The sequence below is a fragment of the Pelodiscus sinensis genome, chromosome 15, assembly GCF_052426305.1.
Source record: "Pelodiscus sinensis isolate ZL-2025 chromosome 15, ASM5242630v1, whole genome shotgun sequence".
In the NCBI taxonomy this organism is placed as follows: domain Eukaryota; kingdom Metazoa; phylum Chordata; order Testudines; family Trionychidae; genus Pelodiscus; species Pelodiscus sinensis.
Genome location: NC_143066.1, coordinates 5671997 through 5699192, shown reverse-complemented (window position 1 = coordinate 5699192; position 27196 = coordinate 5671997). Strand labels below are relative to the sequence as shown.

Genomic DNA, 27196 nt, shown 5'->3' with positions numbered 1-27196 from the left:
ATCAGACAGCATCACAAAGAAAAAATAGTTTCTTGCCATTTCAACCAGAAAATGCATTGTCTCAATGACTTGATTACCTGCATCCTGCTTCAAAGGCATTTTAACACCAGACTTGAAAGAGAAACCTCTGAACTGTCATTCATGCTTAAATTTGACACTTTACGCCGGGGTCTTAACAAAGACGCTAATTATCTTACCCATTACAAAGATAGCTTCCCCAGTTATCACCTCTAACATCATTAGCTCACAGACATTTACCTCCCCCCCATCCTCCCTCTGTTCTGAAATTTGATTTGTCCTTTTCATATGTGTTCACTTATGTGTTCATATGGGCTCCTCACCTCAAAAAAGATATTTTGGCCTTGGAAAGGGTTCAGAAAAGGGCAACTAAAATGATGAGGGGTTTGGAATGGGTCCCATATGAGGAGAGGTTGAAGAGACTGGAACTTTTCAGTTTAGAAAAGAGGAGACTGAGGGGGGATATGATAGAGGTCTATAAAATCATGAGTGGTGTGGAGAGGGCCGATAAAGAAAAGTTATTTATTAGTTCCCTAAATAGAAGAACTAGAGGACACCAAATGAAATTAATGGGGAGCAGGTTTAAAACTAATAAAAGAAAGTTCTTCTTCACACAGCGTGTAGTCAACCTGTGGAACTCCTTGCCAGAGGAGGCTGTGAAGGCTGGGACTATAACAGAGTTTAAAGAGAAGCTAGATAATTTCATGGAGGTTAGGTCCATAAAAGGCTATTAGCCAGGGGATAAAATGGTGTCCTTGGCCTCTGTCTGTCAGAGGCTGGAGAGGGATGGCAGGAGACAAATCGCTTGATCGTTGTCTTCGGTCCACCCTCTCTGGGGCACCTGGTGCTGGCCACCGTCGGCAGACAGGATGCTGGGCTAGATGGACCCTCGGTCTGACCCAGTACGGCCGTTCTTATGTTCTTTTTTTGATTGTATCCTTTGGTATATATGGTTGTGCCAATTTTCTTCCACGTATTGATCTGAGGAAGTGGGTCTGGCCCCGAAAGCTCATCACTAATAAGCCCTGGTGTTAGTCTTTACAGTGCTGCATAGTCCTGGCTTTTGGTCCAGCTGGACCAGACTAACACGCTGCGTCCCTCGTACTATTCTGTCAGCCTGAGTGAGGGCAGAGGGGGCCGCGGTATTAGCGGATATTTCTGCGCATGCTCAGCTCTACGGCGCGCATGCTCAGTTGTCACAAGGCTGTACCGCTAGTGTTGCCGCTACCGCCTCCCGCCGCTCAGGAGCTTCCCGCGTCGCCGTCTTGCAACTCGGTAGGTGCCGCGCGGGACCAGGGGGCCGGGCGGGTCCATCGGCGGGGCGGTAGCGCGGGCCTGAGCTCGCTGCCAGCGCCGCGCTCCCTCAGCGGGGTTGGGGCCAGTGGGGACGGGGCGCTTCTCACAGGCGGGGGGGGGGAGGAAGCCCCCTCCCCGCGCGGGGCATGCCGGGGGCTGCAGTCCAGCCGGGCCTCGCGCTCCGGGGAGAGCCGGCAGAGGGAGGGGCAGAGAACTACAACTCCCAACAGCCTCCGCGCCGCGGTTAACCGGCGAGGAAGCCCCCAGGGAGGGCGCGAGGCCCGGTCGGTTGTGGGGGGAGGGGTATCACTGGGCGGCTGCTAGTCGGGGTGAGTTGCCTGAGCGGGAGTGGGACCCCCCCCCCGCCCTGGGCCCAGTGTCACAGGACTTGGACCAGGGCAGAATTGCACTTGGGGTTGTATCGGGATAACGGAATTGTTTGTTTTTTTAAATTACCCCCCCAGTCAGAATAGCTACCCTGGTACGACACCTGTGTGTGGAGCGTCAGCGCCTTGCCCAGAGCCCTCAGTCGGGCTAGTGGGACAGTCAGAAATGCACCGCCAGAAGTTCTGTGGTAGGTCCCTCACGCCCACGAATAGGCGCAGATCTCTGCCTCCTTTTTTTTTTTTTTTTTGGTGGATACAAATTTGCATTGCAGGTTTGTGGCTGTCAGCTTTGTATCCGCAGGTATCGGTATGCGCAAATCTGGATGTGGATGTGCACGACTCATTTTTGCAGTTACAAATACAAAATTTTTGTATCCGCACAGGGCTCCACTGATTTCCTGTTTTGTATGTTACCAGCTTGCCTTTAACTTTTAGCAAAATAGCTACTATTTTTTTCAGTATGTCCATCCAAAAATCTATGTTTCAGTTGCATTAAAAGGTGAACTTTGGCTTTTCTCCCAGATATCCCAGATTTCTCCCAAATATCCCGGATTGTAGTTTTCACGTATTTGCTGGTTTTGATGCCTTATGAAAAAAATAGTTATAACATTTTACACGTGTGGGTTTCATGGATGTAAGACCTTGAATTAAAAACTTGTATTCTGACAGAGTTTGAACTTGTTTTCATAATTACAGTTGTTGTAATTCGCTAGTGAAGAATTCTACTAAACTTTTCTTGAGTGCTTGTGAATTGTAGCATTTCCTAGCCTGACTGAAACAGTTCACTTTTAACAGATGGCAAACTCGGTTAAATGTAATAATGTTTTCTTTATTATACTTTTAAAACTTTATTTTAGCTCTAATACAAGGTAAAAAACCCATTCTATATAATAGAAGTTATTCTGAGGAATTCATAAGTCATTCAGAAGCAGTTCGTGAACACTTCAAACATCAAGATCATTCCACTTTGGCATCCTTGGGCTTAATATGCTACATTTTTTGGAGTTCCACTGTATCATGGCATTGCTCTGAGCTCACCTTTATTTATAAAGAAGGCCTTCCCTCTTGCAAGTAAACCTGAGTAAGATGGAGTAAGTAGTGACTATTTTGGGAGAAAGTGGCAATTGGGAGAAAGTGTGTTAAGGACTAGTTCACTATCAGATAAGCAATTGCTTATTGGTTAGCCTATAGGATAGTCGACTAGTCGCCCCCCCCCCCCTTGCTGCCTGTATCAGATAGAGGCAGCAAGGATGGGAAGTGGGGGGTACTTCAAAGTGGCAGGGAGCCCCAGCTGACCCCAGGCTCAGCTGTGTGGAGCTGCCCCTTTGAAACACTGTGGTGGCGTTTCAAAGGGACAGGCGCTGCCCTAATGACTAATCGACTAGTCAGTGCAAATATGCATCGACTGCTCGATTAGTGAAATACATGCTACTTAACATCCTTAGTGGTGATGAGCTGTTGTTAATTTGTAAAGAACTGATGGTGTGCTCTGCCTTTATATAAGATCCTGCCCTAAAGATCTTTCAGTCAAAAATCTGTAGTTGAGAAGACTGAAGGTCCCGATAGACTCAGAGACAGGATTATAATAACTTACTTGTTTCATTTCTCAAATCAGGTAATAAGCGAATCTGTTTAGGAGGTAGTTGAAAACAGGCATGGCTTGGTGAGTGTCTGGGCAATGTGGTTAAGGCACAGAGTGAGAGGAAATGAATGGTGTACGGAGATTTTTGTCAGTGCAGAGAATAAGTGGGTGAAGTTCATGAACATAGGCTAGGTCAGAAATGTATATGCCAGAGCACCGTTCTGAAGGACTTTGAGAGTGAGAACAAGAGCTTAAACTTGATGTACTGGATAATGGGGGAAGCAAGGGAAGAAATTCATAACATGGTCTGAGAGATGGGTACTATCATAGTTCTAGCAGGTGCATTATGGAAACCCTGGAATAGTGATGTGAGTATTGGGGAGACAGGAGGAGGAGGAGGTTGTGATAAGTGGTTCAGGTCCCTTTTTGAAGTTGAAGAGAGGGTACGTCAGCCACGTTACTAACCTTAAAGGTCCATGGCACTGTTCTCTGGAAATGATCACTCTTTCTATTCTTTCACCCTGTCACATTGGAATGTGTATGGTGTAGGTAAATGCAATTGTCTCATTTGCGTTTAAAATGGGGAAGGTGTCAAACTTACACTAAAGGCCTCTGATGTCTGTTCAGTTTCACAATTGGAAGCCTGAAAAAGGGGTAATGCGGATGTGGGTGTTCTTTTTCCTTTGATAGTAGAAACCTCAAAAGGAAGCATTGGTGCCATCACCACACCACTGCATTAAAGTGCTGCTGCGGTTGCGCTTTAAACTTAGATGTGTAGACAAAGCCTTCATTTATGTGTGGGTTTTTTTGTGGGTATGAGCGGATTCTTTTGTGTGGGGAAGGGATTAGAACAAAGGAACCTTAGATAGGATGTGCGGTTTGCAACCAAGGTGAGGAAGAGTAATGAAAAAGTAATCTAATGCAAGAAGCAAGCTTTCGATTACAGCTCTTAAGGGCAGTAAGATGATATTTCTGTATGTGTGACCTCACAGAGGAAAGCTTTACATTTTGTTCTTGTCCAGTCTCCCCCAGAAGGCAGAAATGATATTGTATACGAAATACATGCATTGTATCACCTCTTGTTAAAAAAAATCAAAACCAAAATTTGATTTAGGGCTTGATCTTAGGAGCCTTTATGCAAGCAAAGCTCATTAAAATAAAGCTCAGTTTTCCCTGCACAGATATTGCAGGCTCAGGTCCTTGAGCAAGCCATGCAATTTTATTTTCAGAGAGCAAGAGTGTGAACTTCAGTCTGATGTGATATTTCTCCTTGTACTTTGATTTCTGACAAGTAACTTGTGATCATGTGCAAAGCAGAAAGAAAGCAACTAGATTTTCGTAAGCTCCATTAGACCTTTACATGCAAAGCGAAGCATAGATTTTTTTCAGATGTTAAAATAAACATAGTAGAGGTGCGCTGATGAGCCAAACATTATTTTAGCAGGAGGAGAGGAAATATTGGACAAATTTTTGTTGGTGACAAAGATAAGTTTTTGACCTTATAGCAGTGTTTCTTAAACTTTTTAAGACTGAGGAACACCAAACAATATTTTTTTATGAGGAACACCAAGGATTTTTTGTTGAGTAGAAAAAAAGGGTTTTGGGGGGGGAGTTATTGAGGGGAATAAAGGGTCGGGGGAAAGGTATTGAGTGAGTCTCCCTCCCCCCCAAAAAATGATCCCCTGCCCCTTTAAGGGTGGCCATTTTCAATTCTGTTGTTCTCCGTGGCACACCTCCAACTGCCTCGTGGTACACCCACCAGTGTGCCATGGGACACAGTTTAAGAAACACTGCCTTATAGAGTCCTCTGGTGCAGGGTTCAGAGCAGTGTGCATTCTCAACATAAAATGATGGAAACATTTGACTGCTTTGCTCTAGTGTCACTTTGGGCTCCTTAATTTTGGGGAAACATTTTCTATACATTTATTTAATTGTTGGTGTGTTCTTTGTGCTGGTGGAAGGTGCCCATTTGTCTTGGATTGAAAGTGTATTTTACTTCAAGACAGATTAGCATGGGCCTTGGTGAGCAGTATTCCCCCTAACTTTTTTCATCCATGTCCAGAAAAAACTCTATGTGCACCGAGGCATGTGCGGATGTGTACCACCAGTAGAAAAACATGCTGACAGCTGGGTGGCCAGCCAACCGCTCAGCTTAGAAGGAACACTTTGTGAGGCAAATTTCCTTCATGTCCCAAACTTGACCGGAAGGGACCAACTCTAGAGCCAGATCTACATTAGAAAAGAGTATTGCAAGAGTCCCCCCAGTGGAGATATAGCTCATACTGACAGAAGAAAGTTTTTGCTGGTATAGTTTAGTTTACACCAGATTTATGAACAAAATAAACTACAATGGGAAAAACACTTTATTGCTGGCATAACTGTCTTGCACTAAGGATTTTTGCCAGTGTAAAACTGTTACAAATCATACCTCATATAATTTTCTATTAGAAAAAGTTTGTACTGTAGTGTGGAGCTGGTCTAGGTGTTAGATAGCAGCTTCACTCAGCCCTTTGCCTCTGCTGTCTGTGTTCAAGGGACTCGGAAATGCCTGTTGTGATGGGTTTTTTTTTATAACATACATGTTTGGCTTCTGGGACCTTGATTGTTCACACTTGCAGCTCTCCAGAAAGCTTATGGTCATAGCCATTGGTCATCACCAATCTGGGCTAGACTTAATCTTGTGATATATTCGCTAACATTAAGAATACAACGAATATGATCAGATTACGAGCTTTGTGTATGGCCCGTATAATCCCACCATTCAGGGATCATCTTGGCAAAGCAGGTTTTTAAATAGGCAGAAATCTTAGCTCTTTGCATTTTCCACTGAAACTCTGAGCCACAATTATCCATCAGTTTCAAAGTGGGTGCATCCACTTAATCAGTTTAGTGAGGTTGCAAGTACTGGTGGACCTCAATCTTCCTGCCTTCATTGTTTCTCTAACTGAATTATACTTCAGACTCTCCAGATAAATTAGATGAGATTTTTTTTCCCCAAAGGTGGTTTGAGGTTTAAATAGCCATTGGGTAAGAAGTAGTAATGTCCTCTGGACTGAATGTGAAGAATAACTGAATAATTCACTAAGAAATCCTCTGTGGTCCTTCCAGAAGCTGTGCAACTGGAAGGGTAGATATAATCTGTTAGACAAATGAATAAGCTTAAATTCCTGCAGATGACGAAGATTGTTTTATAGGCAGATTTTAGTAAAATTTAATTGTGGCTTAGCACAGGAGGTGGATCCTCTATTTTGCTGAGGACAGCACTGAGGTTCGCTGTAAAATAATTGCACAGGTAGCTGCAGACTACCTGAAATTGGGAGGTCTTGAATTGCATTGTAGTGAAGTCTGTCAATATGTCACATCACGCATAGTGATGTAGTTTCTTTTAATCCAAGAGCAGTGTCCCTAAAATGGGTCATTATCCATATTTTGGTTATTCTGCCAGGGTGGCTGCATGACTGCTAAATGCTGACACAAATACTATCCTGTCTTTCTTTTGAATTTTTCAAGTTCTTGTGATTCAGTGCTTTCTTGTTTCTTCTGTGCTTCCTGGTGGGGATGTAAGAGTGTAGCTGTTTAAACGATTAACCAATAAGCATGAGCTTATCAGTTACTCAAATGGTTACAAGAGGCAACAGCGCGAGGCAACAGCTGGCTTCCCAGGAGAGGAGCATCAGGCGGAGCCAGTACACATGGGGAGCCAGCTTAAAAGCTGCTTCCTCCTGTGTTTCAGTTCCTAGGGAGCAGACTGCTGCCCTGTGCTGCTGCCCTCTGGTACATAGGCAGCAATGCAGGGTGAGCAACGGGAGCTGGTTAAAAGCCGGATTCTTAGCATTGCACCAGCTCCCAGGGAGCTAGTCACTGCCCTATGCTGCAGGTGCATGTAACCACTGATATTTTCCCTACTTCCCGGTGCCCAAAATGACAGTTCCTGACAGTGCTTTCTGTCTTTGACTGACAAGGAGTGCTGTTAAGGACCTTCTCACTGTGTCCTGTGATCATTTCTCTCTTTTCCAGTCATCTGTTTGTTTAAAGATGCAGAATTGCAGCAGGGGCATATTGCTGCCCTGATATTATGGAAAGCAAATCCTCCAGGGACTATTTACGTTGTATAGTTGTGCTTTTGCACTTTTGTGTTACAAACAGTGCCATGGCTTGGAACTCTTGGAATCTGAAGTAACCTTTCTCTTATACTGTTGCACCTGTCCTTATGTATAGTGTAATACTTTTTTAAAGCCTTGACTCATCTTGGCAAAGTGAGCCTTTAATTCTTGGACTGTCAGGTTTGGCTTTTTACTGATCTGCCATGCAAGAAAAAAGTTGCGAGGGTTGTCTTGGCAAACTCTGCCAGTACTATGTGAGGAGGCAGGACATGAGTTGCGTGCTATTTCTACTAACAGAAATCAGAGATGTTTTCTCTACATTGTAGATTCCATCTTCATACATCTCGAAAGGACCAGGATGGAACACAGACAGATTTATTTTTCACCTCTGTGTGGTACCACTGATTATGATGGTGCAACTTAAGGCTGGAGTAAGATTCTTTGAATGTATTGATGTTTGGGATTTTGAGGCTAACCGTAAATGTTGCTTTTAATGTAGGGCTTCTTATGAATAGGAAAGGGAGGCAGAGCTTAGAGGGAAAATATTTCACTAGATTTGTTACAGTTCCTCTGGGGAAATACTATCTGAACAGATTTGTCCTTTGGAAATTGAGAGATTCCTTTGAAACACTCTGCTTCAAAGTATGATTGATAGAAGTTGAGATCCCTTAGCAGTTGTATCAGGCTACATTAAGTAATGCAGGTTGGTAGGAGACACTGTAAGATGCATTGATTAGACTGAGGAAGTTGTGGAATCTCCATCACTGGAGATATTTAAGAGCAAGTTAGATAAACATCTATCGGGGATGGTCTAGATCTGGGATGGGCAATAATTTTTGGCCGGGGTGGAAGGGACAGGGCCTAATCAGGAAAGGGCAGAGCCGGAATGCTTCTGGGCTTCCCCACCCCCCAGACCATAATTGACCCTTTGCCCCACTTCCCACTAGGCAGCCATACCCCTGGCAGGGAGGGAGGAGGCTTCACACACTCCCCTGCCCCCAGACCCTGATTGATCTGGGGACAGGGGGAACGCGCGAAGCCTCCTCCTGCCCTACCCCCACCCTGTGAGGAGCATGCAGCACTTCAAAGTGCCACACACGGCTCACAGATTGGGAGGAGGCTTCGCACGCTCCCCTGTTTCCAAGTCCTGATTGGCTTGTGGGCAGGGGGAACTGCTCCAAGCTTCCCTCGCCCTGCGTGAGCATATGGCACTTTGTGTGCTCCTCCCACCCCCAGGCCAATCAGGGCTTGGGGAAGGGGGAGCACATGATGTCTCCTCCTGCCCTGCGAGCAGCACGCAGCACTTCAAAGCACTGCATGCCGCTCACAGGGCGGGAGTAAGCTTCGCATGCTCCCCTGCCCCCAGACCCTAATTGGCCTGGGGTGGGGCAGAGGCAGGGCTTCCGCGGGCTGGATCAACCCACTTGGTGGGCCGGATCTGGCTCATGGAGGTCCTTTTGTCCACCCTGATCTAACCTGGTGCTTGGCTCTGCCATAAGGGGAGGAATCTGGGCTTGATGGACTCTCAAGGTCCCTTCCAGTTCTGTTCCTGGGACTGGAGGTCAGGACAGCTGAGTTTAGTCTTGGCTCACCTAATATCACACAATGAGCAGGTGGGAAAGTCACTTACTTTCCTTAACAGCCATCCTGGGTCAGACCAAAGATCCTTCTGGCCCAGTGTCCTGTGTTCAGACAGTGGCCAATCAGGTGCCCAAGAGCAGATGAAGAGAACAAGCAATCAAGTAACCCATCCAGCCCTCTTCCATTTCCCCACTGTGAAATGGGGATACTTACCTCCCCTTATAAGGCATTTTCAGATCTTTGGGTGAATGTTATTTGTTGCTGTAGCAGACTTGGCTTTCTCTGGTAGGTGCCCCATGAGTTCCCTGTCCCAGATCTGTCAGTGAACCTTGAATTCTGACTTATGACATCTTCTCAGTGCTCTGCTTCATCTGCTTTTAGAGCCCCAGTTATGCCAAATGGAGACATGACTTTTTACATTAAATGTCTGTGTGGGGAAATCACATTTTTCAGCTCATCTGCACCTCGATCCATTTGATGCCTGCCCTACAGGAGAGGCCACTGTGTCAGAGGCAGCAGCGCAGGGTGTCTATGCAGGAAGCTGGTTTTTAAACTGGCTCCCATCATGGACCAGCTTCTGTCCAGTACCCAGTGTTGCTGCCTCTGATACAGAGGCTGCAGCGCAGGGTTACAGGGGGCTCCTTCGGGAGTGGGGCTGGAGTGCACTGGCTGCTGGCCTCACCTCCCTCCCCCTGGGACTATAGAGTAGTTGAGTAACTGATAAGGATTAATTAGGTTAATTGACTATTCAATTAAGCAATATTTAACATCCCTAATGTTAAGCCTAAGCATAATTTTTAGGGGACTTAGTAAGGAGCAAAATACAATGTGACTGCTACCACCAAACTGAAAAGAAACTAGATCCTTGTTCTGGCAGGAAGCTCCTAGCATCATGCGTTATTCCAGTGGCTCTGCATTTAAGAATAAGCCTGTACCATCTGTTGTGTTCCCTATCTTGTGAGTACAGGAAGATCTAATTACATTCTCTGAGCAGTAAGTAGTATTTGATGTAGCACACGAGCCAGCAGTACAGCACTTTGCACTTCACATAGAATCATAGAGCTGGAAGAGACCTCAGGAGGTCATCAAGTCCAGCCCCCTCCCCAAAGCAGGACCAATCCCAACTAAATCAACCCAGCCAAGGCTTTGTCAAGCCGAGACTTAAAAACCTCTAGGGATGGAGATTCCACCATCTCCCTAGGTAATCCTTCCCAGTGCTTCTACAGCCTCCTAGTGAAATACAGTAAAACTCCATTGGTTCGGCATCTGATGGTCCGGCACCATCAGGAATACAGAAGTGCTCCAGGCAGCCGGACCATTCGAGCTGCTCTGCCCCCGGCTTCCCCGGTTCAGCCGCCGCTGAAACTGACCGGCGGCTGGATCGGGGAAGCTGGGGCAGAGCAGCTGGGGCAGAGCTGCTCTGCCCTGGGCTTCCTGGAGTCAGCCACTGGTCAGTTTCAGCAGCGGCTGACTTGGGGAGGCCTGGGGCAGAGCAGCTGGGGTGCTGGTGGGTTGGTCCGGTAGTGCCGCCCCTTGGCGCTGTGGGACCAACCTGGCAGCACCACAGCTGCTCTGCCCCAGGCGTCCACAAGAGCAACTGAGGTGCTGCTGGGTTGATCTCGCAGCGCCAAGGGACGGCGCTATCGGACCAACCCGGCAGCACCCCAGCTGCTCTGCCGCAGGCATCCCGATTCAGCTGCTGCTGAAACTGACCAGCAGCGGCTGAATTGGGACACTTGGGGCAGAGCTGGACTATCGGAAGGGGGGGCTGTGAGGGGCCTGGGATGGCATCCCGCCCACCACCATGGACCCCTCATAGCCCCCCCTTCCGATAGTCCGTCATATTTGATAATCCAGCACCCCCTGGGTCCTAAAGGTGCCGGATTATCGGAAGTTTACTGTAGTTTGTCCTAATATCCAACCTAGACCTCCCCCACTGTAACTTGAGACCATTGCTCCTTGTTCTGCCATCCAGTCACTACTGTAAACAGCCTTTCTCCACTCTCTTTGGAACCTCCCTTCAGGAAGTTGAAGGTTGCTATCAAATCCCCCCTCACTCTTCTCTTCTGCAGACTAAACAAACCCAAATCCCTCAGCCTCTCCTCATAGGTCATACGCTCCAGCCCTCTAATCATTTTGGTCGCCCTCTGCTGGACCCGCTCCAATGCAGCCACATCCTTTCTATAGTGGGGGAGGGAGGGCCAGAACTGGACACAATATTCCAGATGTGGCCTCACTAGAGCCAAATAAAGGGGAATAATCACTTCTCTGGATCTTCTGGCAATGCTCCTCCTAATGCACCCTAATATGCCATTAGCCTTCTTGGTTACAAGGGCAGTGTTGACTCATATCCAGCAGCGGGAAGCGGACTAGTAGGGGGGTTTGGTCCCCTCGCACTCACTGGCAGCAGCAGAGCAACACAGCCCTGGCACTCACTGCTCCTCTGGCCATGGCACTCAGGGGAGAGGTGGGACCAACCCCTCACTCCCCAGCGGGAAGCGGAGCGATGCAGCTGGCAGAGCAAAGTGAACTGAGGATGCATTGCTGCACTTGCCCTTGCTGGTGAGTGCGGGGCATGGTGGGGGGGACTAGCTACCAGTGCCCCTCAGCCTCGGTAGTCCTCTGGGCTGCATCGTTTAGGGAAGAAAGAAGAGTTGGGTTGGAGCAAAAGTGGGCCCTGGGGTGGGAGGAGCTCCCTTCACCAGTCACCCCAATGTCCTTGTGCGCTGGGGTTTGGTTTCTGGCTAAGATTGTAGTCTTCAATGCAGAGCAAAGAGCTGCAGCCTAATTTGCTTTTTAATTTCTTTTAAGTGGCTTGTTTTAAATGTTCACATTCTCCATCTCCTGCTAGCTCTGCTCTGGCATTGCCAGTGCTGAAGACCCAGTGCAGGCTCAGAGCTGCCTGCTGGAGACACACATGGCGCAGCGCAGGTCCTTCTGAGTGCTCCTCCCACAGTGTAACCCTTTGAGGGTTGGGGGAGAATCCGCATTTGTTTTAGCTGTGTGGGTAAAACAAATCAGATTTTCTGGCTGAGGAACAGCAGATGAACCCAACACCAAAATCTTGTTTGTTTTGCTGTGCTTATAATTGATTTCCCTGAGCATCTTGTCTTGGATGCAGCATCTGTTTTCAGTGAGGGTCCTGCTGCATATTTAGTTTTCCACTTGGGTTAACTGAGGCATATGGAAGGTCAGGTGACTTGCCCAAGGTCATATGGTAGAATAAGTGGCTCAGCAGTGCCTGGAACCCAAGGTCTTCTTCCAAAGAAATTCAGGCAGTAGAACAGGGCTGGGAAGCATCATCTCTCTGACTCAGATGGATTTGCCAAGGTGAATGTCATTATTTTTCTGTGCCGGCAGCTTTTTTGTTTTGTTTTTTTGTTTTAGTACTGCTTTTGTCCTGCTCTGCCAGCAGATCTCTCCAGCCCTGTGCCAAAGAAGAAGCTTGTCACCCTGAAAGCAGCAACATTTCTACAGCTGGAAGCCGGCTGCAGAGTGTGAGGGGTAAATTGTTCTTTTTCAAAGTGCTTTGGGAAGAGGGTACCAGACCTTTCAGCCTGAAGGAGAATGGTAAATGCGCACTATGCACGCTGCCCGTGCCCAGGAGACTCAGGGAGCTCAGAGATAACTGATCCTCCATAGAGCTAACTGGATTCCTAACCATTTCTACTGCACATGCAGACTGTAGTTACGTTCTGTGGCACTGCGCCCCAGATTCTTCGTAGAAATAGGAGAGGAAGAATATGGCATAACTAATATGTCCTGTGCATGATGGGTTATGTGAGACAATATTGAAAAGATTGTGATTAACTGAATGTTGTTATCCTGTTTATATGCATGTATCGTTTTTTGTATCTGAAATCAGGGGGTATTGACTACTAGCAGGCTTCTCTGGAGTTGCCTGGGTTCTTCAGGGCAGGGGCCTGGCGATGTGGGAGCTGCAGGGCTCAGGGTAGGGCCTTTGAGATGTGGGTGTGGGAATGAGGGGATGGAGGATGGAGGATGTGGGTTGGGGCTGAGGAGGGGCTCAAAGTGGGAGGTCCCTTGCAGCCTTTTTTCTCCCCCTCCCTGGCCGCCAGGGACCTCCTGCCCCCTTGAGGCCATTGGCCAGTGAGGGGGAGGGTTTGGGACAGAAGGGCTACATACTTATTGATGTGCTGGTAGGCAACATGGCAGAGTCCCAGCCTTGCTGGCTCTGCCTTGGGGTAAACCATTCCATTACTTTTTGTAGTTGGTAAACTTGTTTTTGCTTATTCTAAACCCTGTTTTTGTAATTCATAACTGGGGGGACAAGAGGCTGTGTATATCCCCCTCCACATTGAGTGAGGGGCTGATCTCATGAGCTTACCCTGCACCAATTTCTGTGCCGTGCAAGACGATACAATTTTGGGTTTATACTTCAGAAGGGGTGTTCACTTGAGGGCTGTGTAATTCCCGAGTTGTCTTCCCAGGCAGAGCCGATCTCTGTCCGCATCTTCTGCCGTTGGGCGTGGACTGACCTGTGTGGCTTGAGGGTCTGATTCAGCAGGACTGGGCGTGAGAACCCATGCCACTGAGACAGGGCAGGCTCAGTGGAACCCTGGTACATCAGGTGGCACCCCAGAGGGGAGGGGTGCAATCTGTCACACGTTCTTTTCCTTTCTTGATCCGGTCACAACGAACATTCATTGTGAGCAGGTACTTCCTGTGGGAGCCAAGGTCTTTTTATGTAGCCATTTTGACCTTTTGGTTAGCCTAACTCATGCTAACTCTTGAGACCTAACAACGCAGAGTACTGTGAGAGATGCTGTTTTTGCCTCTCGTCTTTCTTGTGCTTGAGATAAGGATAGAATGCTGACTCTAGTGAAGACCTTGAGATAAGGTGGTGTCTGAAGGGAATTGTTATGGAAAGGGGAATAATTGTTTATTGTTATTATATATAAACAGACAGTGTATATATTGGCTTCTAACTCTTTTGTATTTGACGATCTTCCTAGCAGCAGCTTCTTCCCTTGCAATATTGCTTGAATAAACTGTCTCTGACTACTTGTTGCTTACAAACGCAGAGTGAAGGCCTGTTTTCTTCCACAGGCCTGTGTAAGTGCCTGGGTGAGAGCGCCAGGTGTGGTGTCAGGTTTGTTTAGCTAGTTATATTTTTCCTCACTTTTATTTGGCGTGTTCCCCAGACTGTAGAGCAAGCTTTAGTTATGTGTGCACTTTAAAATGATACACAGTGTCTTTAGTGCCTTTGGATTTTTAAGGATCCCAAAGGGCTTTATAAACTACACGTTCCTGAAAAGAGACCTGTACATGAAACTAGAATTGGCCTCTGCCTTGTGTTTTGCTGGGGGAAGTGTGGGAGGATTCTGCTGCTCTAGCAGTATTAGGAGAGCCTCTTGCTCTCTTCTGTGCTGGAGGGCTTGTGGGGCCCAGGGATAGAGGGGATGTTTAATTTGTGGCTATTCCTGTTTTCTGAGCTGAGGCTCATATCCATTTTGGTGGAACAACATTATGTAGTTTGTGGGGCTCCATTGTTGTTCCATTTTTTTTTACTTGGACTTGAGACTGTTCTAGAGGAGGCTGTGTCTGTGGCTACGTTAGGATGCACCGATTTGTTTGGCTGGCCACTTCCCTGCCCCTGAGCTGGAGTCTGCAACCATCTTGGGAAGAGAAGTTTGGGGGTGCTGGAACAGTGTTTATAGTGGGGCTGCTAAGCAGGGAAGCTATGTATTTGGTGCTTATCTTACTATTCTAAGCCATTGGGTGCAGCAGCATTTCCAGCATCACTGCAGTAGGTGGAGGGGAGTTGGCTGTGGGGGAAGAAGCTGCTAATACCAGCCATGTTCTGTTTCCTCCCTGTTATCTGAGAGGAGCAGTCAAGGAAACTGGAAATGATCAGACCTAGCCATACTTATCTTTCCCAGATCTGAGGAAGAGCTCTGTGTAACTCTAAAAAACCCTGTAACTCTCACCAGCAGAAGTTGAGCCAAAAAAGATAAGACCTCTCCCATCTTGTGTCTCCTGTCCTGAAACTGACACAGGTAAAACAGCACTGAATGTGTTATACCGGTATCGTTCTTCTCCTTCTCTTGCTGGAATAGCTGTGCTGGACCAGGAGAGCCTCAGCGTTCCAAACACAGGAGTTATGATCCGACCAGTTGAGCACGCCTCTCCCTGGGAACCAGCAGAGACACCCCCCGCTCTCCTCCCCCAAAAAATCCCATATGCAGTACAGTTCTATGTCAAACACAAACTGTCAAGGAAAATGCCGCTTTCCTTCTTTCTGCATATAAAGTTTCAAAGCTGTATTAAGTCAGTGTTCAACTGTAAACTTCTGAAACAGCCATAAAGTTTTGTTCAGAATTATGAACGGCCACTAGTCCTGGGGTATTTGTAACTCCAGGTATCTACTGTAGAAAGGACCTTGATGCTGCTAAGTGTGTCCTTGCTAGGCGCCTAGTTAAAGCAATATAGACCAGCATAGCTAAGGCAGGACAACTGCCTAGTGGAGACTAGAGAGACTTTCAGCTATTTTGAAAATGGGTTCATCTGGACTGTAAGGTATTAAACAGCTTTACAGGTCACTGATATTAAGGGCCAGGGCCGTGGTAAATATGTGCCGTGGGAACTACTTCTGCAGTCTGGATTTAGGGGGGTCTCCAGCCACAAATGTGTGTTTGGTTTCTGGATGTTTTGAAGACAGACATTTTGAGGCCATCTTTCTGCAGCGCGTGGCCAGGATGTACGCTTTCCAGGTCAGCTTTATTTCCCCCAATCTTTTCTCAAATTAAAGTCCGTTTCACTGAAAACTGTTCTCGGCAAAAAATAGTCTAGAAAACTTTCTTCCTGGTTTTCTTTACCCTGAGTGAGCAGAACTGGGTTTTAAATCCTACAGAATTTTCCAGGGCCTGATTAATGGCAAGATCTCTGAGCATAGGTGGCTGAGTGGCAGAGTGGGCCTAGCTTTCAGAGTTCTTGGCAGAGCAGCAAACTCCAACTTGTGCCCTACAGACAGCGACATTGTTTGATTTCCTGGTGCCAGAGGAGCTCCACCCATGAGGCAGGTTCTCGAGATTTGATCTGTAATATTGCTGGTGCCACTCGAGGAAGCTTTGGGTCTCTGAAGAAGGTGCTGTGTTGATCTGACTGTGTGAGCCTACCCTTCGCAGACAACACACTCAATTCTAGGTGAGAGGTGTCTGGTAGGAATGTCAGTGTGTAGTTGAGTACATGATTAACAGGTAAGGCTGGGCTTAATGGTTAATCCTGTTGACTACATGCACCATCACCCCACCTTTGTATCAGAGGCAGAAAGGGGGTGGGGAGGAGTCGTCATGCATGGGGATCTGGCTTCTAAGCTGACTCTCTGTGCATGCTGGCTCCACCAAGCCACCTTCCCCACCCCCACAGCCTCCGTCAATGGCAGCAGTGGGGTGGGGGAGCAGGTGGGAACTGGCACGTGTGGAGAGAGGCAGTGGGTGTGGGGGGAAGCGGCAGGAACTGATGACAACGGGAGGGGTGGTACTGCCCCAGCTCTCCCTGGAAGCGACGTGGCCGGAGAGCAGTGCTGCACAATCTGGAGCCATCTTGCTGCGCCTTCCCTGCTGCTGGGGAGTGCACGGGGAGGGGTGACGACGTAGCTTCCTGCTGCCGGTGCAAACCTGCTAGTCTCCTGCGAATCTGCGCTGCACCCGCAACCCCTGCATTCACTGGCGTTGGCGGCGGGGAAGGCACAGGAAGGTGGTTCCAGCTCGTGCCAAGCAAACTGGAGCTGCCTCGCCTGCACCTTCACTGCTGCTGCCTGTGAGCACCGCGGGTTGGACTCCTGCTGCCGGCATCGGCCCTGCTAGCCGCTCTGCTGGCTGGCCCCTCCCGCCTCGAGTAGTGCATGTGGCCCTACTCACACATCGCCTCTGGACAGCATGTTGATTTGGCTGCAGAGGACACGCACGGCTCTCTCAGTGTTGTGTGAAAGCAGCACGCACCTCACTTCGTGTGTCTTGGCTTTACATGAGTCTCTTGTAACACCGGTAAAAGAAAACTGGACAAAACTCCCAGTGTCTGGCAACCCTGTGCATGGGCGACTGTAACCAAAACGTCTCCTGGGCCACATAGAAAACCTTAATGGGCCACAGGTTGCCCCCCACTGATCTAGAGAGATGCCGCAACGTGATTCAACTCCTCTGACATAAGGACTGTTTTCTCCCAGACACTTGGACATGGAGGCTGGCAAAGACCGGCATTGTTGGATTGTCCCCACATGTTGCACTCCGGCTGCATTTCAAAATTGCACCCTGGATGCCTTCCAGCATAGGGTTGGTCCTGCTTTGGGCAGGTCTCTGCCAGTGCTGGGATTCTATGTTCTAAGGGCTCATCTTTATGTACTGGTGCAGCTGTGTCACGGTGGTGCGCTAGTGAAGTCCACTATGCTGACCGGAGGATCTCTGCCTGCATGTGTGGTTAGGCCCATATTACTGTTACTCACACTGTGTAATGCAATTACTCCGATTTATAGATCTGTCTTGTATGCCTAGATACCTGGAGACATATGAGCCTGGATGAGTTCACTTTGTCTTCTGGAGATATCGGAGGGTGCCTGGGTGATTAAAAGTTTGTAAGGCAGGAAGGTGGTGTATGGTTGAATTGGGACCTGGTAAGAGTTTTCTGCAGAGCTCTCCTGTGCTGGATTGCACTGTGAATGGTGTTTGTAAAAGAAACAGGGGAAGTCACTGGGAAAAATTTGAGCAGAATAAATCAGAAGGGCAAAATAAGTTCCAAGTGTTAACAAGTGTGAAATGGGTAGAATGCTTCAGAGGGGAGTCTTGCTGCATATTTGCTGTTCCTTGAGAAAGGAGAGTGTTTTAGTGTCGAGATTTGTTCACACTCGGATACTTGTACTGTTCAGTTATTCATGTCAAGACCCTGTCTGCATCTCCCTTGCTTAGCAGCTGTGTGGAAGACGCATGGTTCAGAGGCAGGCAGTAATAGTGCAGGCAAAAATTACATCCCAGTTTTTGGCATTTCCTGCAGTGGACATCAGGGATCCCAGTCCTTCCGCACTGAGCTGTGGAGGGGATGAAATTCCCCTAGAACAGGGTGTAAGGCAGTAAATCCTGTGCTGGCAAAGTCTGAGCTGTTTTATCACTGCTGCATTCCGTGCTGTTTGCCCAACAGCCACTAACTCTGATTAACAGTGACTTAAACATAACTCTGGGAATAGACCACGCAAGCTGCAGCATGCAAAGGGTTAGGTGCTTTTGTTTAGAGGGGAAATAATGCTTCTTGCCCCTTGTCAGTACCTGTGAGATACTGCGCAAGGGGCAAGAAATGCCGTACAAACCTGTGCCTATGCCACGCCTGACTCTCTGTCTAGGGCTTTGCTAAATGCGTGGCCTGTGGGTAAACTGACTGCCAGCCCCTTTCCCACGCAGAGCCCTACCCCAGCATGAAGTACTCAGGAACATTCCCGGTGGCAGGGAAGATCCTAGTGCGGGAGAGATTTCCAAGTGGATTCCCATAGGTAGAGTATCCCTCCCCTGGAGAAAGGCTGTTTTGAAATACTGGAAGGGATGTGGCTGATCTGCACAAGGCTATAAAGTGGGCTTGGTTTCCAGGATTCATACTCTGTCTCCTAGTCTCAGGCAAGTCCCTGCGCTTGGCCTCTGAGTGCTGTTTATAAGTTGCGTGGCGATGCCATGGTGATCCGATGCTGCCAACTGCGTGACAGCAGCCCAGCGCCTGTTCAGTGCATTCTCAATGCCCTGTGCACGGGAAATGTGGTTTACTTGTGAAATAAACCCCTGTGCTCTAGCACGGGTGAGATGTGGGTGGGTGCATCCCAGCAGCAGGCTCCAAATGGGGGTGTGATGGAAACCTGTTCATTCAGGATGGATACCAGAGATTGGGCTCCAGCCCCTCAGCCCAACCCCATTTAACCTGTTAACTAAATGGGATTTTACATCCCTAGTTCTGACCCTGGGAGACCTGGATCCCCACTAGCACAAGCACCCTCTCCCTGAGGGGAGTGTTCCAGTGCTGGGATCTTTCCTTAGTCTCTAACATATCAGAAAAGAACAAACTTAGAGCAGCCTTGACTCCTGGATCTCCTGACCTCCCCTGTTAATTCACACAGGGAGGGGGTAATTGCTGGCCTGAATGGAGACTTATGCAGATTCAAAGGGTTTTTTTTGCAGCTGCTCCATTCTAGGAGCCTGGGGGAATTGGTTTGCCTAAAAGGCCCTTGTGTGGGTGTTTCCCCTCACACAGCTTCATCAAATTAACAAGGCTTTCAGACTATAAACTTTAGACAAGTATTCTATCATTTTCTTGTATCAGAGGGGTAGCCGTGTTAGTCTGAATCTGCAAAAGGACGAGGAGTCCTGTGGCACCTTATAGACTAACTGAAGTGTAGGAGCTCCTACACTTCAGTTAGTCTATAAGGTGCCACAGGACTCCTCGTCGCTTTATCATTTTCTTGACTCAGTTAAGGCCTCTGATTTGCCCAGCTTGAGGAGGAAGAAAGGTAAAACTATTTGGAAACTAGAGATGATCCTTTCACTAAGTCTATTTCTTAAGCCTAGTTTACACCACCGCAGGCCGTCAGTCTGTTTCACAACTCCGGCTACGCGAACAAGGCTATGCGAACAACAGAGCTGAAGTCCCTGTACTTAGATCTACTTGCTGCAGGAAGTTGACAGCACTTGCATTCTGCTGGAGACCCAGAGTCGAGGGGAAAGCGCTCGGTGGTCGATTTATCATGTCTGTACTAGATGGGATAAATCCACCTCACTCTCCTCTGGAACAATGGTTCGATCCAGCGGGCTGTGAAGACAAGCCCTGAGAAGTTGACTAATCACTTCCGGGAACAAACATTTAATTTCCTTCAATGGGATTTTTCTTCCTGCTCTTGCCTCCTAGCTGTGCCCCTTTTAACATGGGACAGAGCTTTGATTAGAAGTCCAGCGAAGTGTGGATCAAGTTACCAGTGAACTGTAGCTGCTGTTTACCTCTGCAGCCTTTTGAAGTGGGAACTGAAGGGCAATGTGTCTGATTGAAAGGGCAGGAGAATATAGGGCGGTGGAAAGTAGTTACTTGGACCCTGGGGTCGATACTTTCCCTGTCACAAAATATGCTGCAATGGTTAGATCCCGTACTGCTCAGCCCCTCCAGCTCAGCACTTTGAACACCAGGCGATGCCCTTGGAGCTAGTGCTAAACTGAGCCGAGGGTCATTGAATCTGCAGCACTGCTGCCTGCAGCACCAGGCTTGAATTCTGGCCCAACGTGAGCTGTGGAGCTCGGGAAATATGAGGGCAAGATCACAGCCTAGGGGTTTCGGGCTGTGGCGAGTGTCCATCCATGAGCTGAATTAGAATCCCACAGAAATGACCCAACTCTAATACTCTCCCTGTCTGCACTGGGGCGGTGGATGCCTCTGTACTGGCCCAGTGGTGAGTGAATACGTCCGGTAATTCTCTCTTGCAGACCAGCGGGAAGCGATGTCCAGTGACCCTCCCCCACCCTACCCAGGGGGACCCTCTGCACCGCTGATAGAAGAGAAGAATGGCCCACCCACCATGTCAGGTAAGTTGCAGAGGATGGGCCCCCATCTATGCTGTTACCCAATCCGAGTGGCAGTGGGGCCAGGGCAGATACAGAGGAAGCCCTGGGGCAGGTGGCCTCCTTACAGACAAGTTAGAGGGTGGCCGTGCTGGGGTCAAGGCAGAGGGGCAAAGGGGGCAGAACTGCTACAGGAGTGAAGTCAGCATATTGCTCTACCTTGATTTCAGGCCCTTTACTTCCCACCTCTTGGCTAGTGTCTCTCAGGGGCCCATTCTTGAATCCCTGATCTCACTGTACCCCGTGAGGCAGGGCCCGGGGCAGATTGGGGGTTGAGCACCTCCCAGCTAGAGCGGAAGCCAGTGCCTGTGAGGGAGGGTGTCAGGTCAGCACTGTTTACTCCCTCAGAATCGGGAATAGCTAGCACCAGGGAGGCGAGATTTCATGCTTCTTGTGCAGTGATGTTGATCGGCTTTGAGGGGACTTGACTGCCCGAGCACTGCCCTGGCACTATGCTTCCCTGTAGCCTGGTTTGAGTAGCGAGTGCCTGCACTGGGGCATGGATCAGACGCTCTCCGCTCCAGCTTCTCTGGATCCAAAGAGGCCCGTGGGACCCAGGATGTCTCAGCAGGCGTGGCTGATGTGATGCCGCATGTTAGCCCAAGGCAGGGCTCCAATCCTATGCTCTAAGGGGAAAAGGAGCTGAGCTGCTGGTCGAGGCCTGCTGGGGTGTCTGTGCCCTGGGGTGCATGCCTGTCTGCTAGGACTCCAGCTCGCATCCTTCTCGAAGCCTGGCTCAGTGGGGGATCCCAAATGAGGGCTGACTGAAACCAGCCCGTCTGGCACAGCTGCAGCCAGGGGAGATGCAGGAGTCAGACATCCTGTGAGGGTGTTGCCAGGCCAGTTCCCTCCCAGTGGTTCTGCCCATCCCCTTCTTCTCACGCCTGCTTCCTCAGCTGGCCAGACTGACTGCACCAGAGTCCCTAGCGCTCTGCACCAGAGCTCCCATCCAGCCGCCATCCCCACGCGGAACTGAGGCAAGGACCTACCGACATTGGCTGGGGCTGCTGGGCCAGCACCCGAATGAAATCCAGCTGCTCTCCAGTTAATGCCCCTTCCCCAGCCTGGGCCTCTAATTCCAGGGCTTGGGGATCTGCTGCAGGTTTAACTGGGCCAGCACGGTGCCTTTCGCCTGTGCTGGGGCTCCCCTGCTGAAGTCTGTTCCATGGCAATGAGTTGCTCCCGGAACAGGTGGGTGTTAAAGCCCCCGAGTTGAGAAGGAGGCAGGTTGGGGGGTCTCTGGCAGATCTTTCCCGGAGACATGCCCCTCCCAAGTCCTAGCACCGTATTTCCAGATTGGCTGGATTCTTCCCGTTGGCGCTGCCCTGTCATGGCTTGTGGCTCTCGCAGCATTACTGTGGCTTTCTCCACTGGGGTGGTTTCTGCCAGCCCTGTACCCCGCTCTGTATAGTGGAGGCCTGGCTGCCACTGCTGTCTGGCGTAGGACACCTCGACTCAGCTTCTTGTGCTCTTGCTCCCTTGCCCCTCCGCTCCCCAGTGACCTCCTTCCAGTCCAGCTAATCCCTTCGGCCTTCTGGCTTTCCTTTCAGATGGCGTCTCCACTGCTGCAGTCCAGCCCTACGGGATGCCTGTGCCCCCTTCAGATTTTGGGCCACCCCCCTATGAGCCACCCCTGCAGCCGGGGTACATCCCCCCTCCCATTTCTGCAGAAGGCTCTGTGCCCTACATGCCCCCTGGTGAGTACTGGAGGGGCTGAGTAACATGGGGAACAGCTTTCAGCGCAAGCTCCTTCTAGGTGTCTAGTCTGGGTGCGCTCGAGAGAGCCCAGAAATCTAACTCGGCTTCTCACTACGGCAGCTGCCCTGCTGGTGAATGCGCCGTCCCTGCGCTTTGTGGCATGGCCGGAGAGGACCTGATGCCAGTTACCGTCAGGCCCAGGCAGGCAATCGCAGGGGCTGCTGTTGACTCTTGGGGGCTCCCAGAGCTTTGGTGCTGAGGGCAGAGGAGCTGTACGCTAGGCCATGGTGTTCTCTTCCAACAGCACCAGGGATGGAACCTCTGCAGCCCGGGCCCCTGCCTTTCCGGAGAGCTTTGGGTGGCCACCTGGAGCGGACTGCATGGGCGCTCTGTGCACAGAGTCAGTTCCAGGCCTGGAGCACCCTCCACTGCAGTGGCCTTGTAGTGACACTTCTGGCTCCTTGTCCAGCAGGGCCCAATCCTGGCTGGCCCTGTGCATTGCCGGAATGGGTGTGTTGGCTCAGTGCCGAGCTCCCAGCACCAGGAACGTGGGGGGCACAGAGCAGCGGGATGCCCCCGTAGTCCTGCTGCTCAGAAACGTCGCATCTGGATTGCTTGTTAATCTGTCTGTCTGTCTGTCACTGGCAGGTTATTATCCACCCTCAGGACCGCACCCTGCCATGGGCTATTACCCGGCTGCAGGACACTACCCCGCTGCTGGCGGCCACACGGCAACTGTCATCGTGCCGTCCGGGGCTGCAACCACCGTCACCGTGCTGCAGGGGGAGATATTCCAGGGCAGCCCCGTGCAGACGGTGTGTCCTCACTGCCAGCAGGCCATCACCACCTCGATCACACACGAGATTGGGCTCATGAGCTTCCTCCTGGGCTTCTTCTGCTGCTTTGTCGGGTATGTGCTGGGAGCAGAGGAGCTCTCTCGTTCTCTGCTGCTTCCCCTCAGGGGTCACGGATGGACGGGGGAGGGAAGAGCTAGAGGAGGGAGTCTGGCACTTGCCCAAGCAGCATTCACCTCTCTGCTCTTAGTGCCTACTCATCCAGTTGGCTTTCTCCTGTATGGAGCCCCACATAGGGCTGGGGCTTGGAGCCCCTCTTGCCTCCTGCTGGCGAAGGAGGAAATTAGACCTGGAGGCTGTGAGGCTCCATGGGGATCCAAGCTGCTGCGTGTGTCTGATTGTCACTGTGCAGCCCTGCACCAGCCTTTGCCTTCCCTGGTGACCCTGGGCCTGCCCCTGCTATCTTAGCTGGGCGTGAGGCTGGTTGCTGGTGGGCTCCGGCGGCTCTGGTGCTAGCAGGAAGCTGCCCTCGCTGCTCAGCGTAGTGTTGGGGGCGCGTCTCTCCACAGAGCAATGGGACTGGTTTTTAGCTGGCAGTTTCCTGCTGGCCGTCCCTGTGCTCCCAGGTGTTCTGCTGTGTGCTTTAAATATGCACCCTGGAAAGGCTTTGTGCTTCCAGCCTAAGGTGGAGGGTGCTGTACCAGGCTCCAGGTGCTAGGACTCATGGGGCTCTACCAGCACAGCCAGGTTTCACTGGATGGCTGGGGTGGCGGCAGTGCATGTGCATGTGCATGTTGGTCAGACTGCAAGGGGCAGAGCGGAGGCCACAGTGCTTGCTGGGCCTAGTCCCAGCTCGCTTGGCTTTGATCTCTTCCCTCCTTTTCCAGATGCGATCTAGGCTGCTGCTTCATTCCGTGTATAATAGACGACTTCAAGGATGTGACCCACACTTGTCCCAACTGCAAGGCCTATATCTACACGTACAAGCGCATGTGCTAACAGCGCCCCTGGGACCTGCACCTGCTGGAATGACGCCACCCCCTCCATGCCGGCCTACACATGCAGAATGCTCCTTGTGCTTAGCTCTTTGTTGGTAGTGTGTTTATTTCCCCTTCTCTCTGAAAGAGCTTTGAATGCTGTATTAGAGGTACTCACACACTGACAAGGAAGCTGTAGGCCCACACCACTAACAGCTAGAGCTGGTGTGTAGATCTGAGCTCAGACAGGTAGCTGAGTTAGGTTGTGCGATTGAATAGCCTTGCTGTTCCAGCCCTCCATCTTGTTCTCACCCTTCCGGCTGTGTGCAGAAGGTTTAGAACTAGGACTGCAAGCGAGGCTGCACAGAAGACTTTCCCTTCCCAGATTGTCAGCCTGTCAGAGCCACCCGTCCTACCTCACTTTCCTGCATCCTCCCCCATCAGTGGCCTGGCAGTAGCCACTGTTAAAGGAGACAGTGATGCAAGGCAAATCCTTCAGCTGGCGGGATGTGGGGCCGGCCATTCCAAAGGGCTCTTGCCCAGTTAGTGCTAGACTGAGCCTGTTACAGTAGGAGGGGCGCTTTCCTTCTATTCCATGCTGGCAGCTCCTTTACGTCTCTAGAACCTGTGAATATGGCTAAAGGTCCAGTCGGCTCCCGCAGAGCTGTGGAAGCTGCGATACTCGTGTGCCCTGTCTCTTGCAAGCAGACGGATCATATAGTTTAGTTGAATGGTGCAGTTCTCTACTTTGCAAACCACAAACTCAAAGCAAGAACGTCCGTCTGCCCATCTCCAGGAAGGGCCGACCCACACGCAGGAAGGGCTGTGCTTCTGTCAGATGCCAAGATGCACTCGGCTTCCTTGCTTAGCTGTAGGCAAGAGGGATGTGGGTGAGCTGGGTCACCAGGCTACGTGGTATAAAGGGGAAGGCTTTAGTTCTGTGTGTGTTTACATCTGGCTTGCCATGCAGCTGAGTAGAGTTAATGTTTGTTGCCTGCCTTGGAGCCCAGCCAGCTCTGCCTTGCACGGAAGGAGATGGGGAGGCAGCAGCTCTGTGTCGGTTGCAGGTGGCCGGAGGATGCGTTTGAGGTGCGGTTCTGTTTCTGTTGAAATGCTTTGGAACCTTGGTGCCTCCAGTGTCCGTCCCTGGCGATAGCTCCCTCTGTTTGCCTCCTGGCTCTGGCTCTTCCAGCAGCGATTACACACAGCAGCCTGCTAGTGCCGTATAGAAAATAGCCGCTACTGGAAATTCCCAGCCACAGTTATGGTCTTGGGACCCTTCCATTGGACAGGCAGGAAGAAGAAATGGAGCAGCAGCTGGTGCTAGCAGACTCTTGGGGCCACTTGCTCCCTTTGGCTGCTGTAGCCTCTGACACGGAGAGATGTGACCGCTCAGCCTGAGGGTGAGGTGGGTTGGTTCTCTCTTGAGCACAGCACTAAGTAGCAGTTTTCCAACCCCTGCCCCGCATCTAGTGGTCAATGAGCATGAGCCACCTAGAACAATGGGCCTTGTTGCTATTGGGTCAGTGGGATTTGGGCGATTCGAGCCCTCTGGAGCTAGAGACCTTGCATCTGCATTTCCTTTGCCTTGGTTTGCCTTTACCTGGGACTTTATGGTGCAGCCACGAGCCTTTGCCAGCCAAGTCCTGGGTTCCTGCTCATGGCCAATCACAAGTGCACTGGCCTCGGTGACCTCACTGGATGTCTTGTCCCAATCAGTTGCCAAGTCAGCAGGCTCCAGTAAAGAGCACTCCCCTGTCCGAGTTGGGAGGGGTGCCTGAGCGGTCCCCACACTCACCAGCTTGCACTCCGTCCGCATTCATTACACTCAATTCTGTCAGCTTCCCTCCCACCCCTGAACGAAACCTCCGTCCGTTGAACCCACCCAGTACAGTGAAAGGGAAGCTTCTGGCTGTACTGGTATTACACTGCTCTTTTCCTGGCTGTGTGGGTTTGCATCAGATGCCCTGTTGTTGTTTTGTTTGTTCTCGAATATCTGTGTTCTTGGGAGACAGAAAAACTTGCAACTTTCTCAATGCACTTCTTCACTGTGCTAGCGAGGTCCCCGCATTTCATTACTCCCCACTAACTGGCAGTGTGCCCAAATATGTAGCTCACTCAGCGCAGCATTGTAGGGGTTTTTAATTTAATTTAATTTTACTATAGTATTAGTAAATGGCTGCCAGGTTGCATCTGACTTACTGGAAATGTGAATCCTCTACCCTTCAAACCCAATCACTTTTGCACTCAGTCAGTGCCCAGGAGTCCATCACTAATGGGCATGGTCTGAACATTGCATGTGGGTCTGATCTGGTTCCTTTTTATTCTAGGAAGAAGAAATGTAGCTTGTGAGGGTTAAAACTGGCTGATGCTATTGGATGCAGAGCCCAGGGCTACTCAGAGAGCCTTTGCTGAACTCCCTTTTTCAGTGGCTCTGTACTTCAGGTTATTCCAGCTGCTGTAACCCTTTCTGGTTTGTGTCCAAAGTGCATGCCGGCAAAACACAGGGAACATCTGCTCTGTTGCTGATTGTTAAACTGGGCTGTGTATGCACCCTGGGCGCAGCTCTGCCTCTTCATGGGGCCAGATGGGTTTCTGGGTCATGAATGTGAAATGGTTGATTTTTGTTCTTTAAGCTGATGGGCTGTTTCTGTAACCAAAAGCATGACCCTGATTTTAATCTGTTCAAGTGCAAGGGTATTTGTATATTCAAGTAAATGTTTTAAACCAAACGGAAGTCTTAAAATGAACTCCTGGGTTGATCTCTGACTTGTGGTTCAGGTGTCAGCTTTGTTTGTCAGGAGTGAATTAGCCTGTGCTCAGAAAAGCAACTAGTTGGTGCTTTTACATGATGTTTGTATATAAATAAAAGACAGACCCTGATCGGCCTGTGCTGTTCTTCTTTAAACCCCCTACCATTTGGGTGACTCAAGGGAATGGGATGAAGAGTCTTTCCAGGCTTGGGTACATGATGCCAGGAAAGCATTGACCAGTGGGTTTCAGCCTATCTTGGCAGACAGATTTCCATGGTCACAGCCAGCACAATGTGGCTCCTTTCTTGGTTGAAGACTAAGGCTTGCAAAGAGCTTCAAGAGGATCTCTCAAAATGATAATGAAATTCAATGTTGTGAACTGCAAAGTAATGCCTACGGAAAAACAATCCC

The 27196-nt window shown here is 49.9% G+C and overlaps 1 protein-coding gene across 5 annotated transcripts; it reads left to right on the top strand.

Moving 5' to 3' along the window:
• The first annotated feature begins 961 nt into the window (after window positions 1-961).
• Window positions 962-26915, top strand: CDIP1 (cell death inducing p53 target 1). 5 transcript variants are annotated; one of them, XM_006130596.5, is made up of 6 exons: window positions 962-1293; window positions 1779-1888; window positions 20429-20527; window positions 22114-22260; window positions 22910-23171; window positions 23943-26915. In XM_006130596.5, exons 2-6 carry the CDS (start codon window positions 1867-1869, stop codon window positions 24052-24054), a joined length of 642 nt encoding a protein of 213 aa, XP_006130658.2. In that variant the 5' UTR covers window positions 962-1293; window positions 1779-1866; the 3' UTR covers window positions 24055-26915. The 5 variants fall into 5 exon arrangements, with proteins under 5 accessions (XP_006130658.2, XP_014432734.2, XP_006130660.2 ...); XM_014577248.4 differs by lacking the exon at window positions 1779-1888 and adding an exon at window positions 12382-12470 and having other exon boundaries at window positions 963-1293; XM_006130598.5 differs by lacking the exon at window positions 1779-1888 and adding an exon at window positions 12354-12470 and having other exon boundaries at window positions 963-1293.
• Window positions 26916-27196: the final 281 nt, after the last annotated feature.

What these genes read in the sequence shown, in the direction of transcription:
- CDIP1 (XM_006130596.5), top strand. Translation starts at nt 1,867, where the DNA reads ATGCACCGCCAGAAGTTCTGTG. An exon ending in TGGCCCACCCACCATGTCAG is followed by an intron (nt 20,528 to 22,113) that starts GTAAGTTGCAGA and finishes CTTTCCTTTCAG; the next exon opens with ATGGCGTCTCCACTGCTGCA. An exon ending in TGTGCCCTACATGCCCCCTG is followed by an intron (nt 22,261 to 22,909) that starts GTGAGTACTGGA and finishes TGTCACTGGCAG; the next exon opens with GTTATTATCCACCCTCAGGA.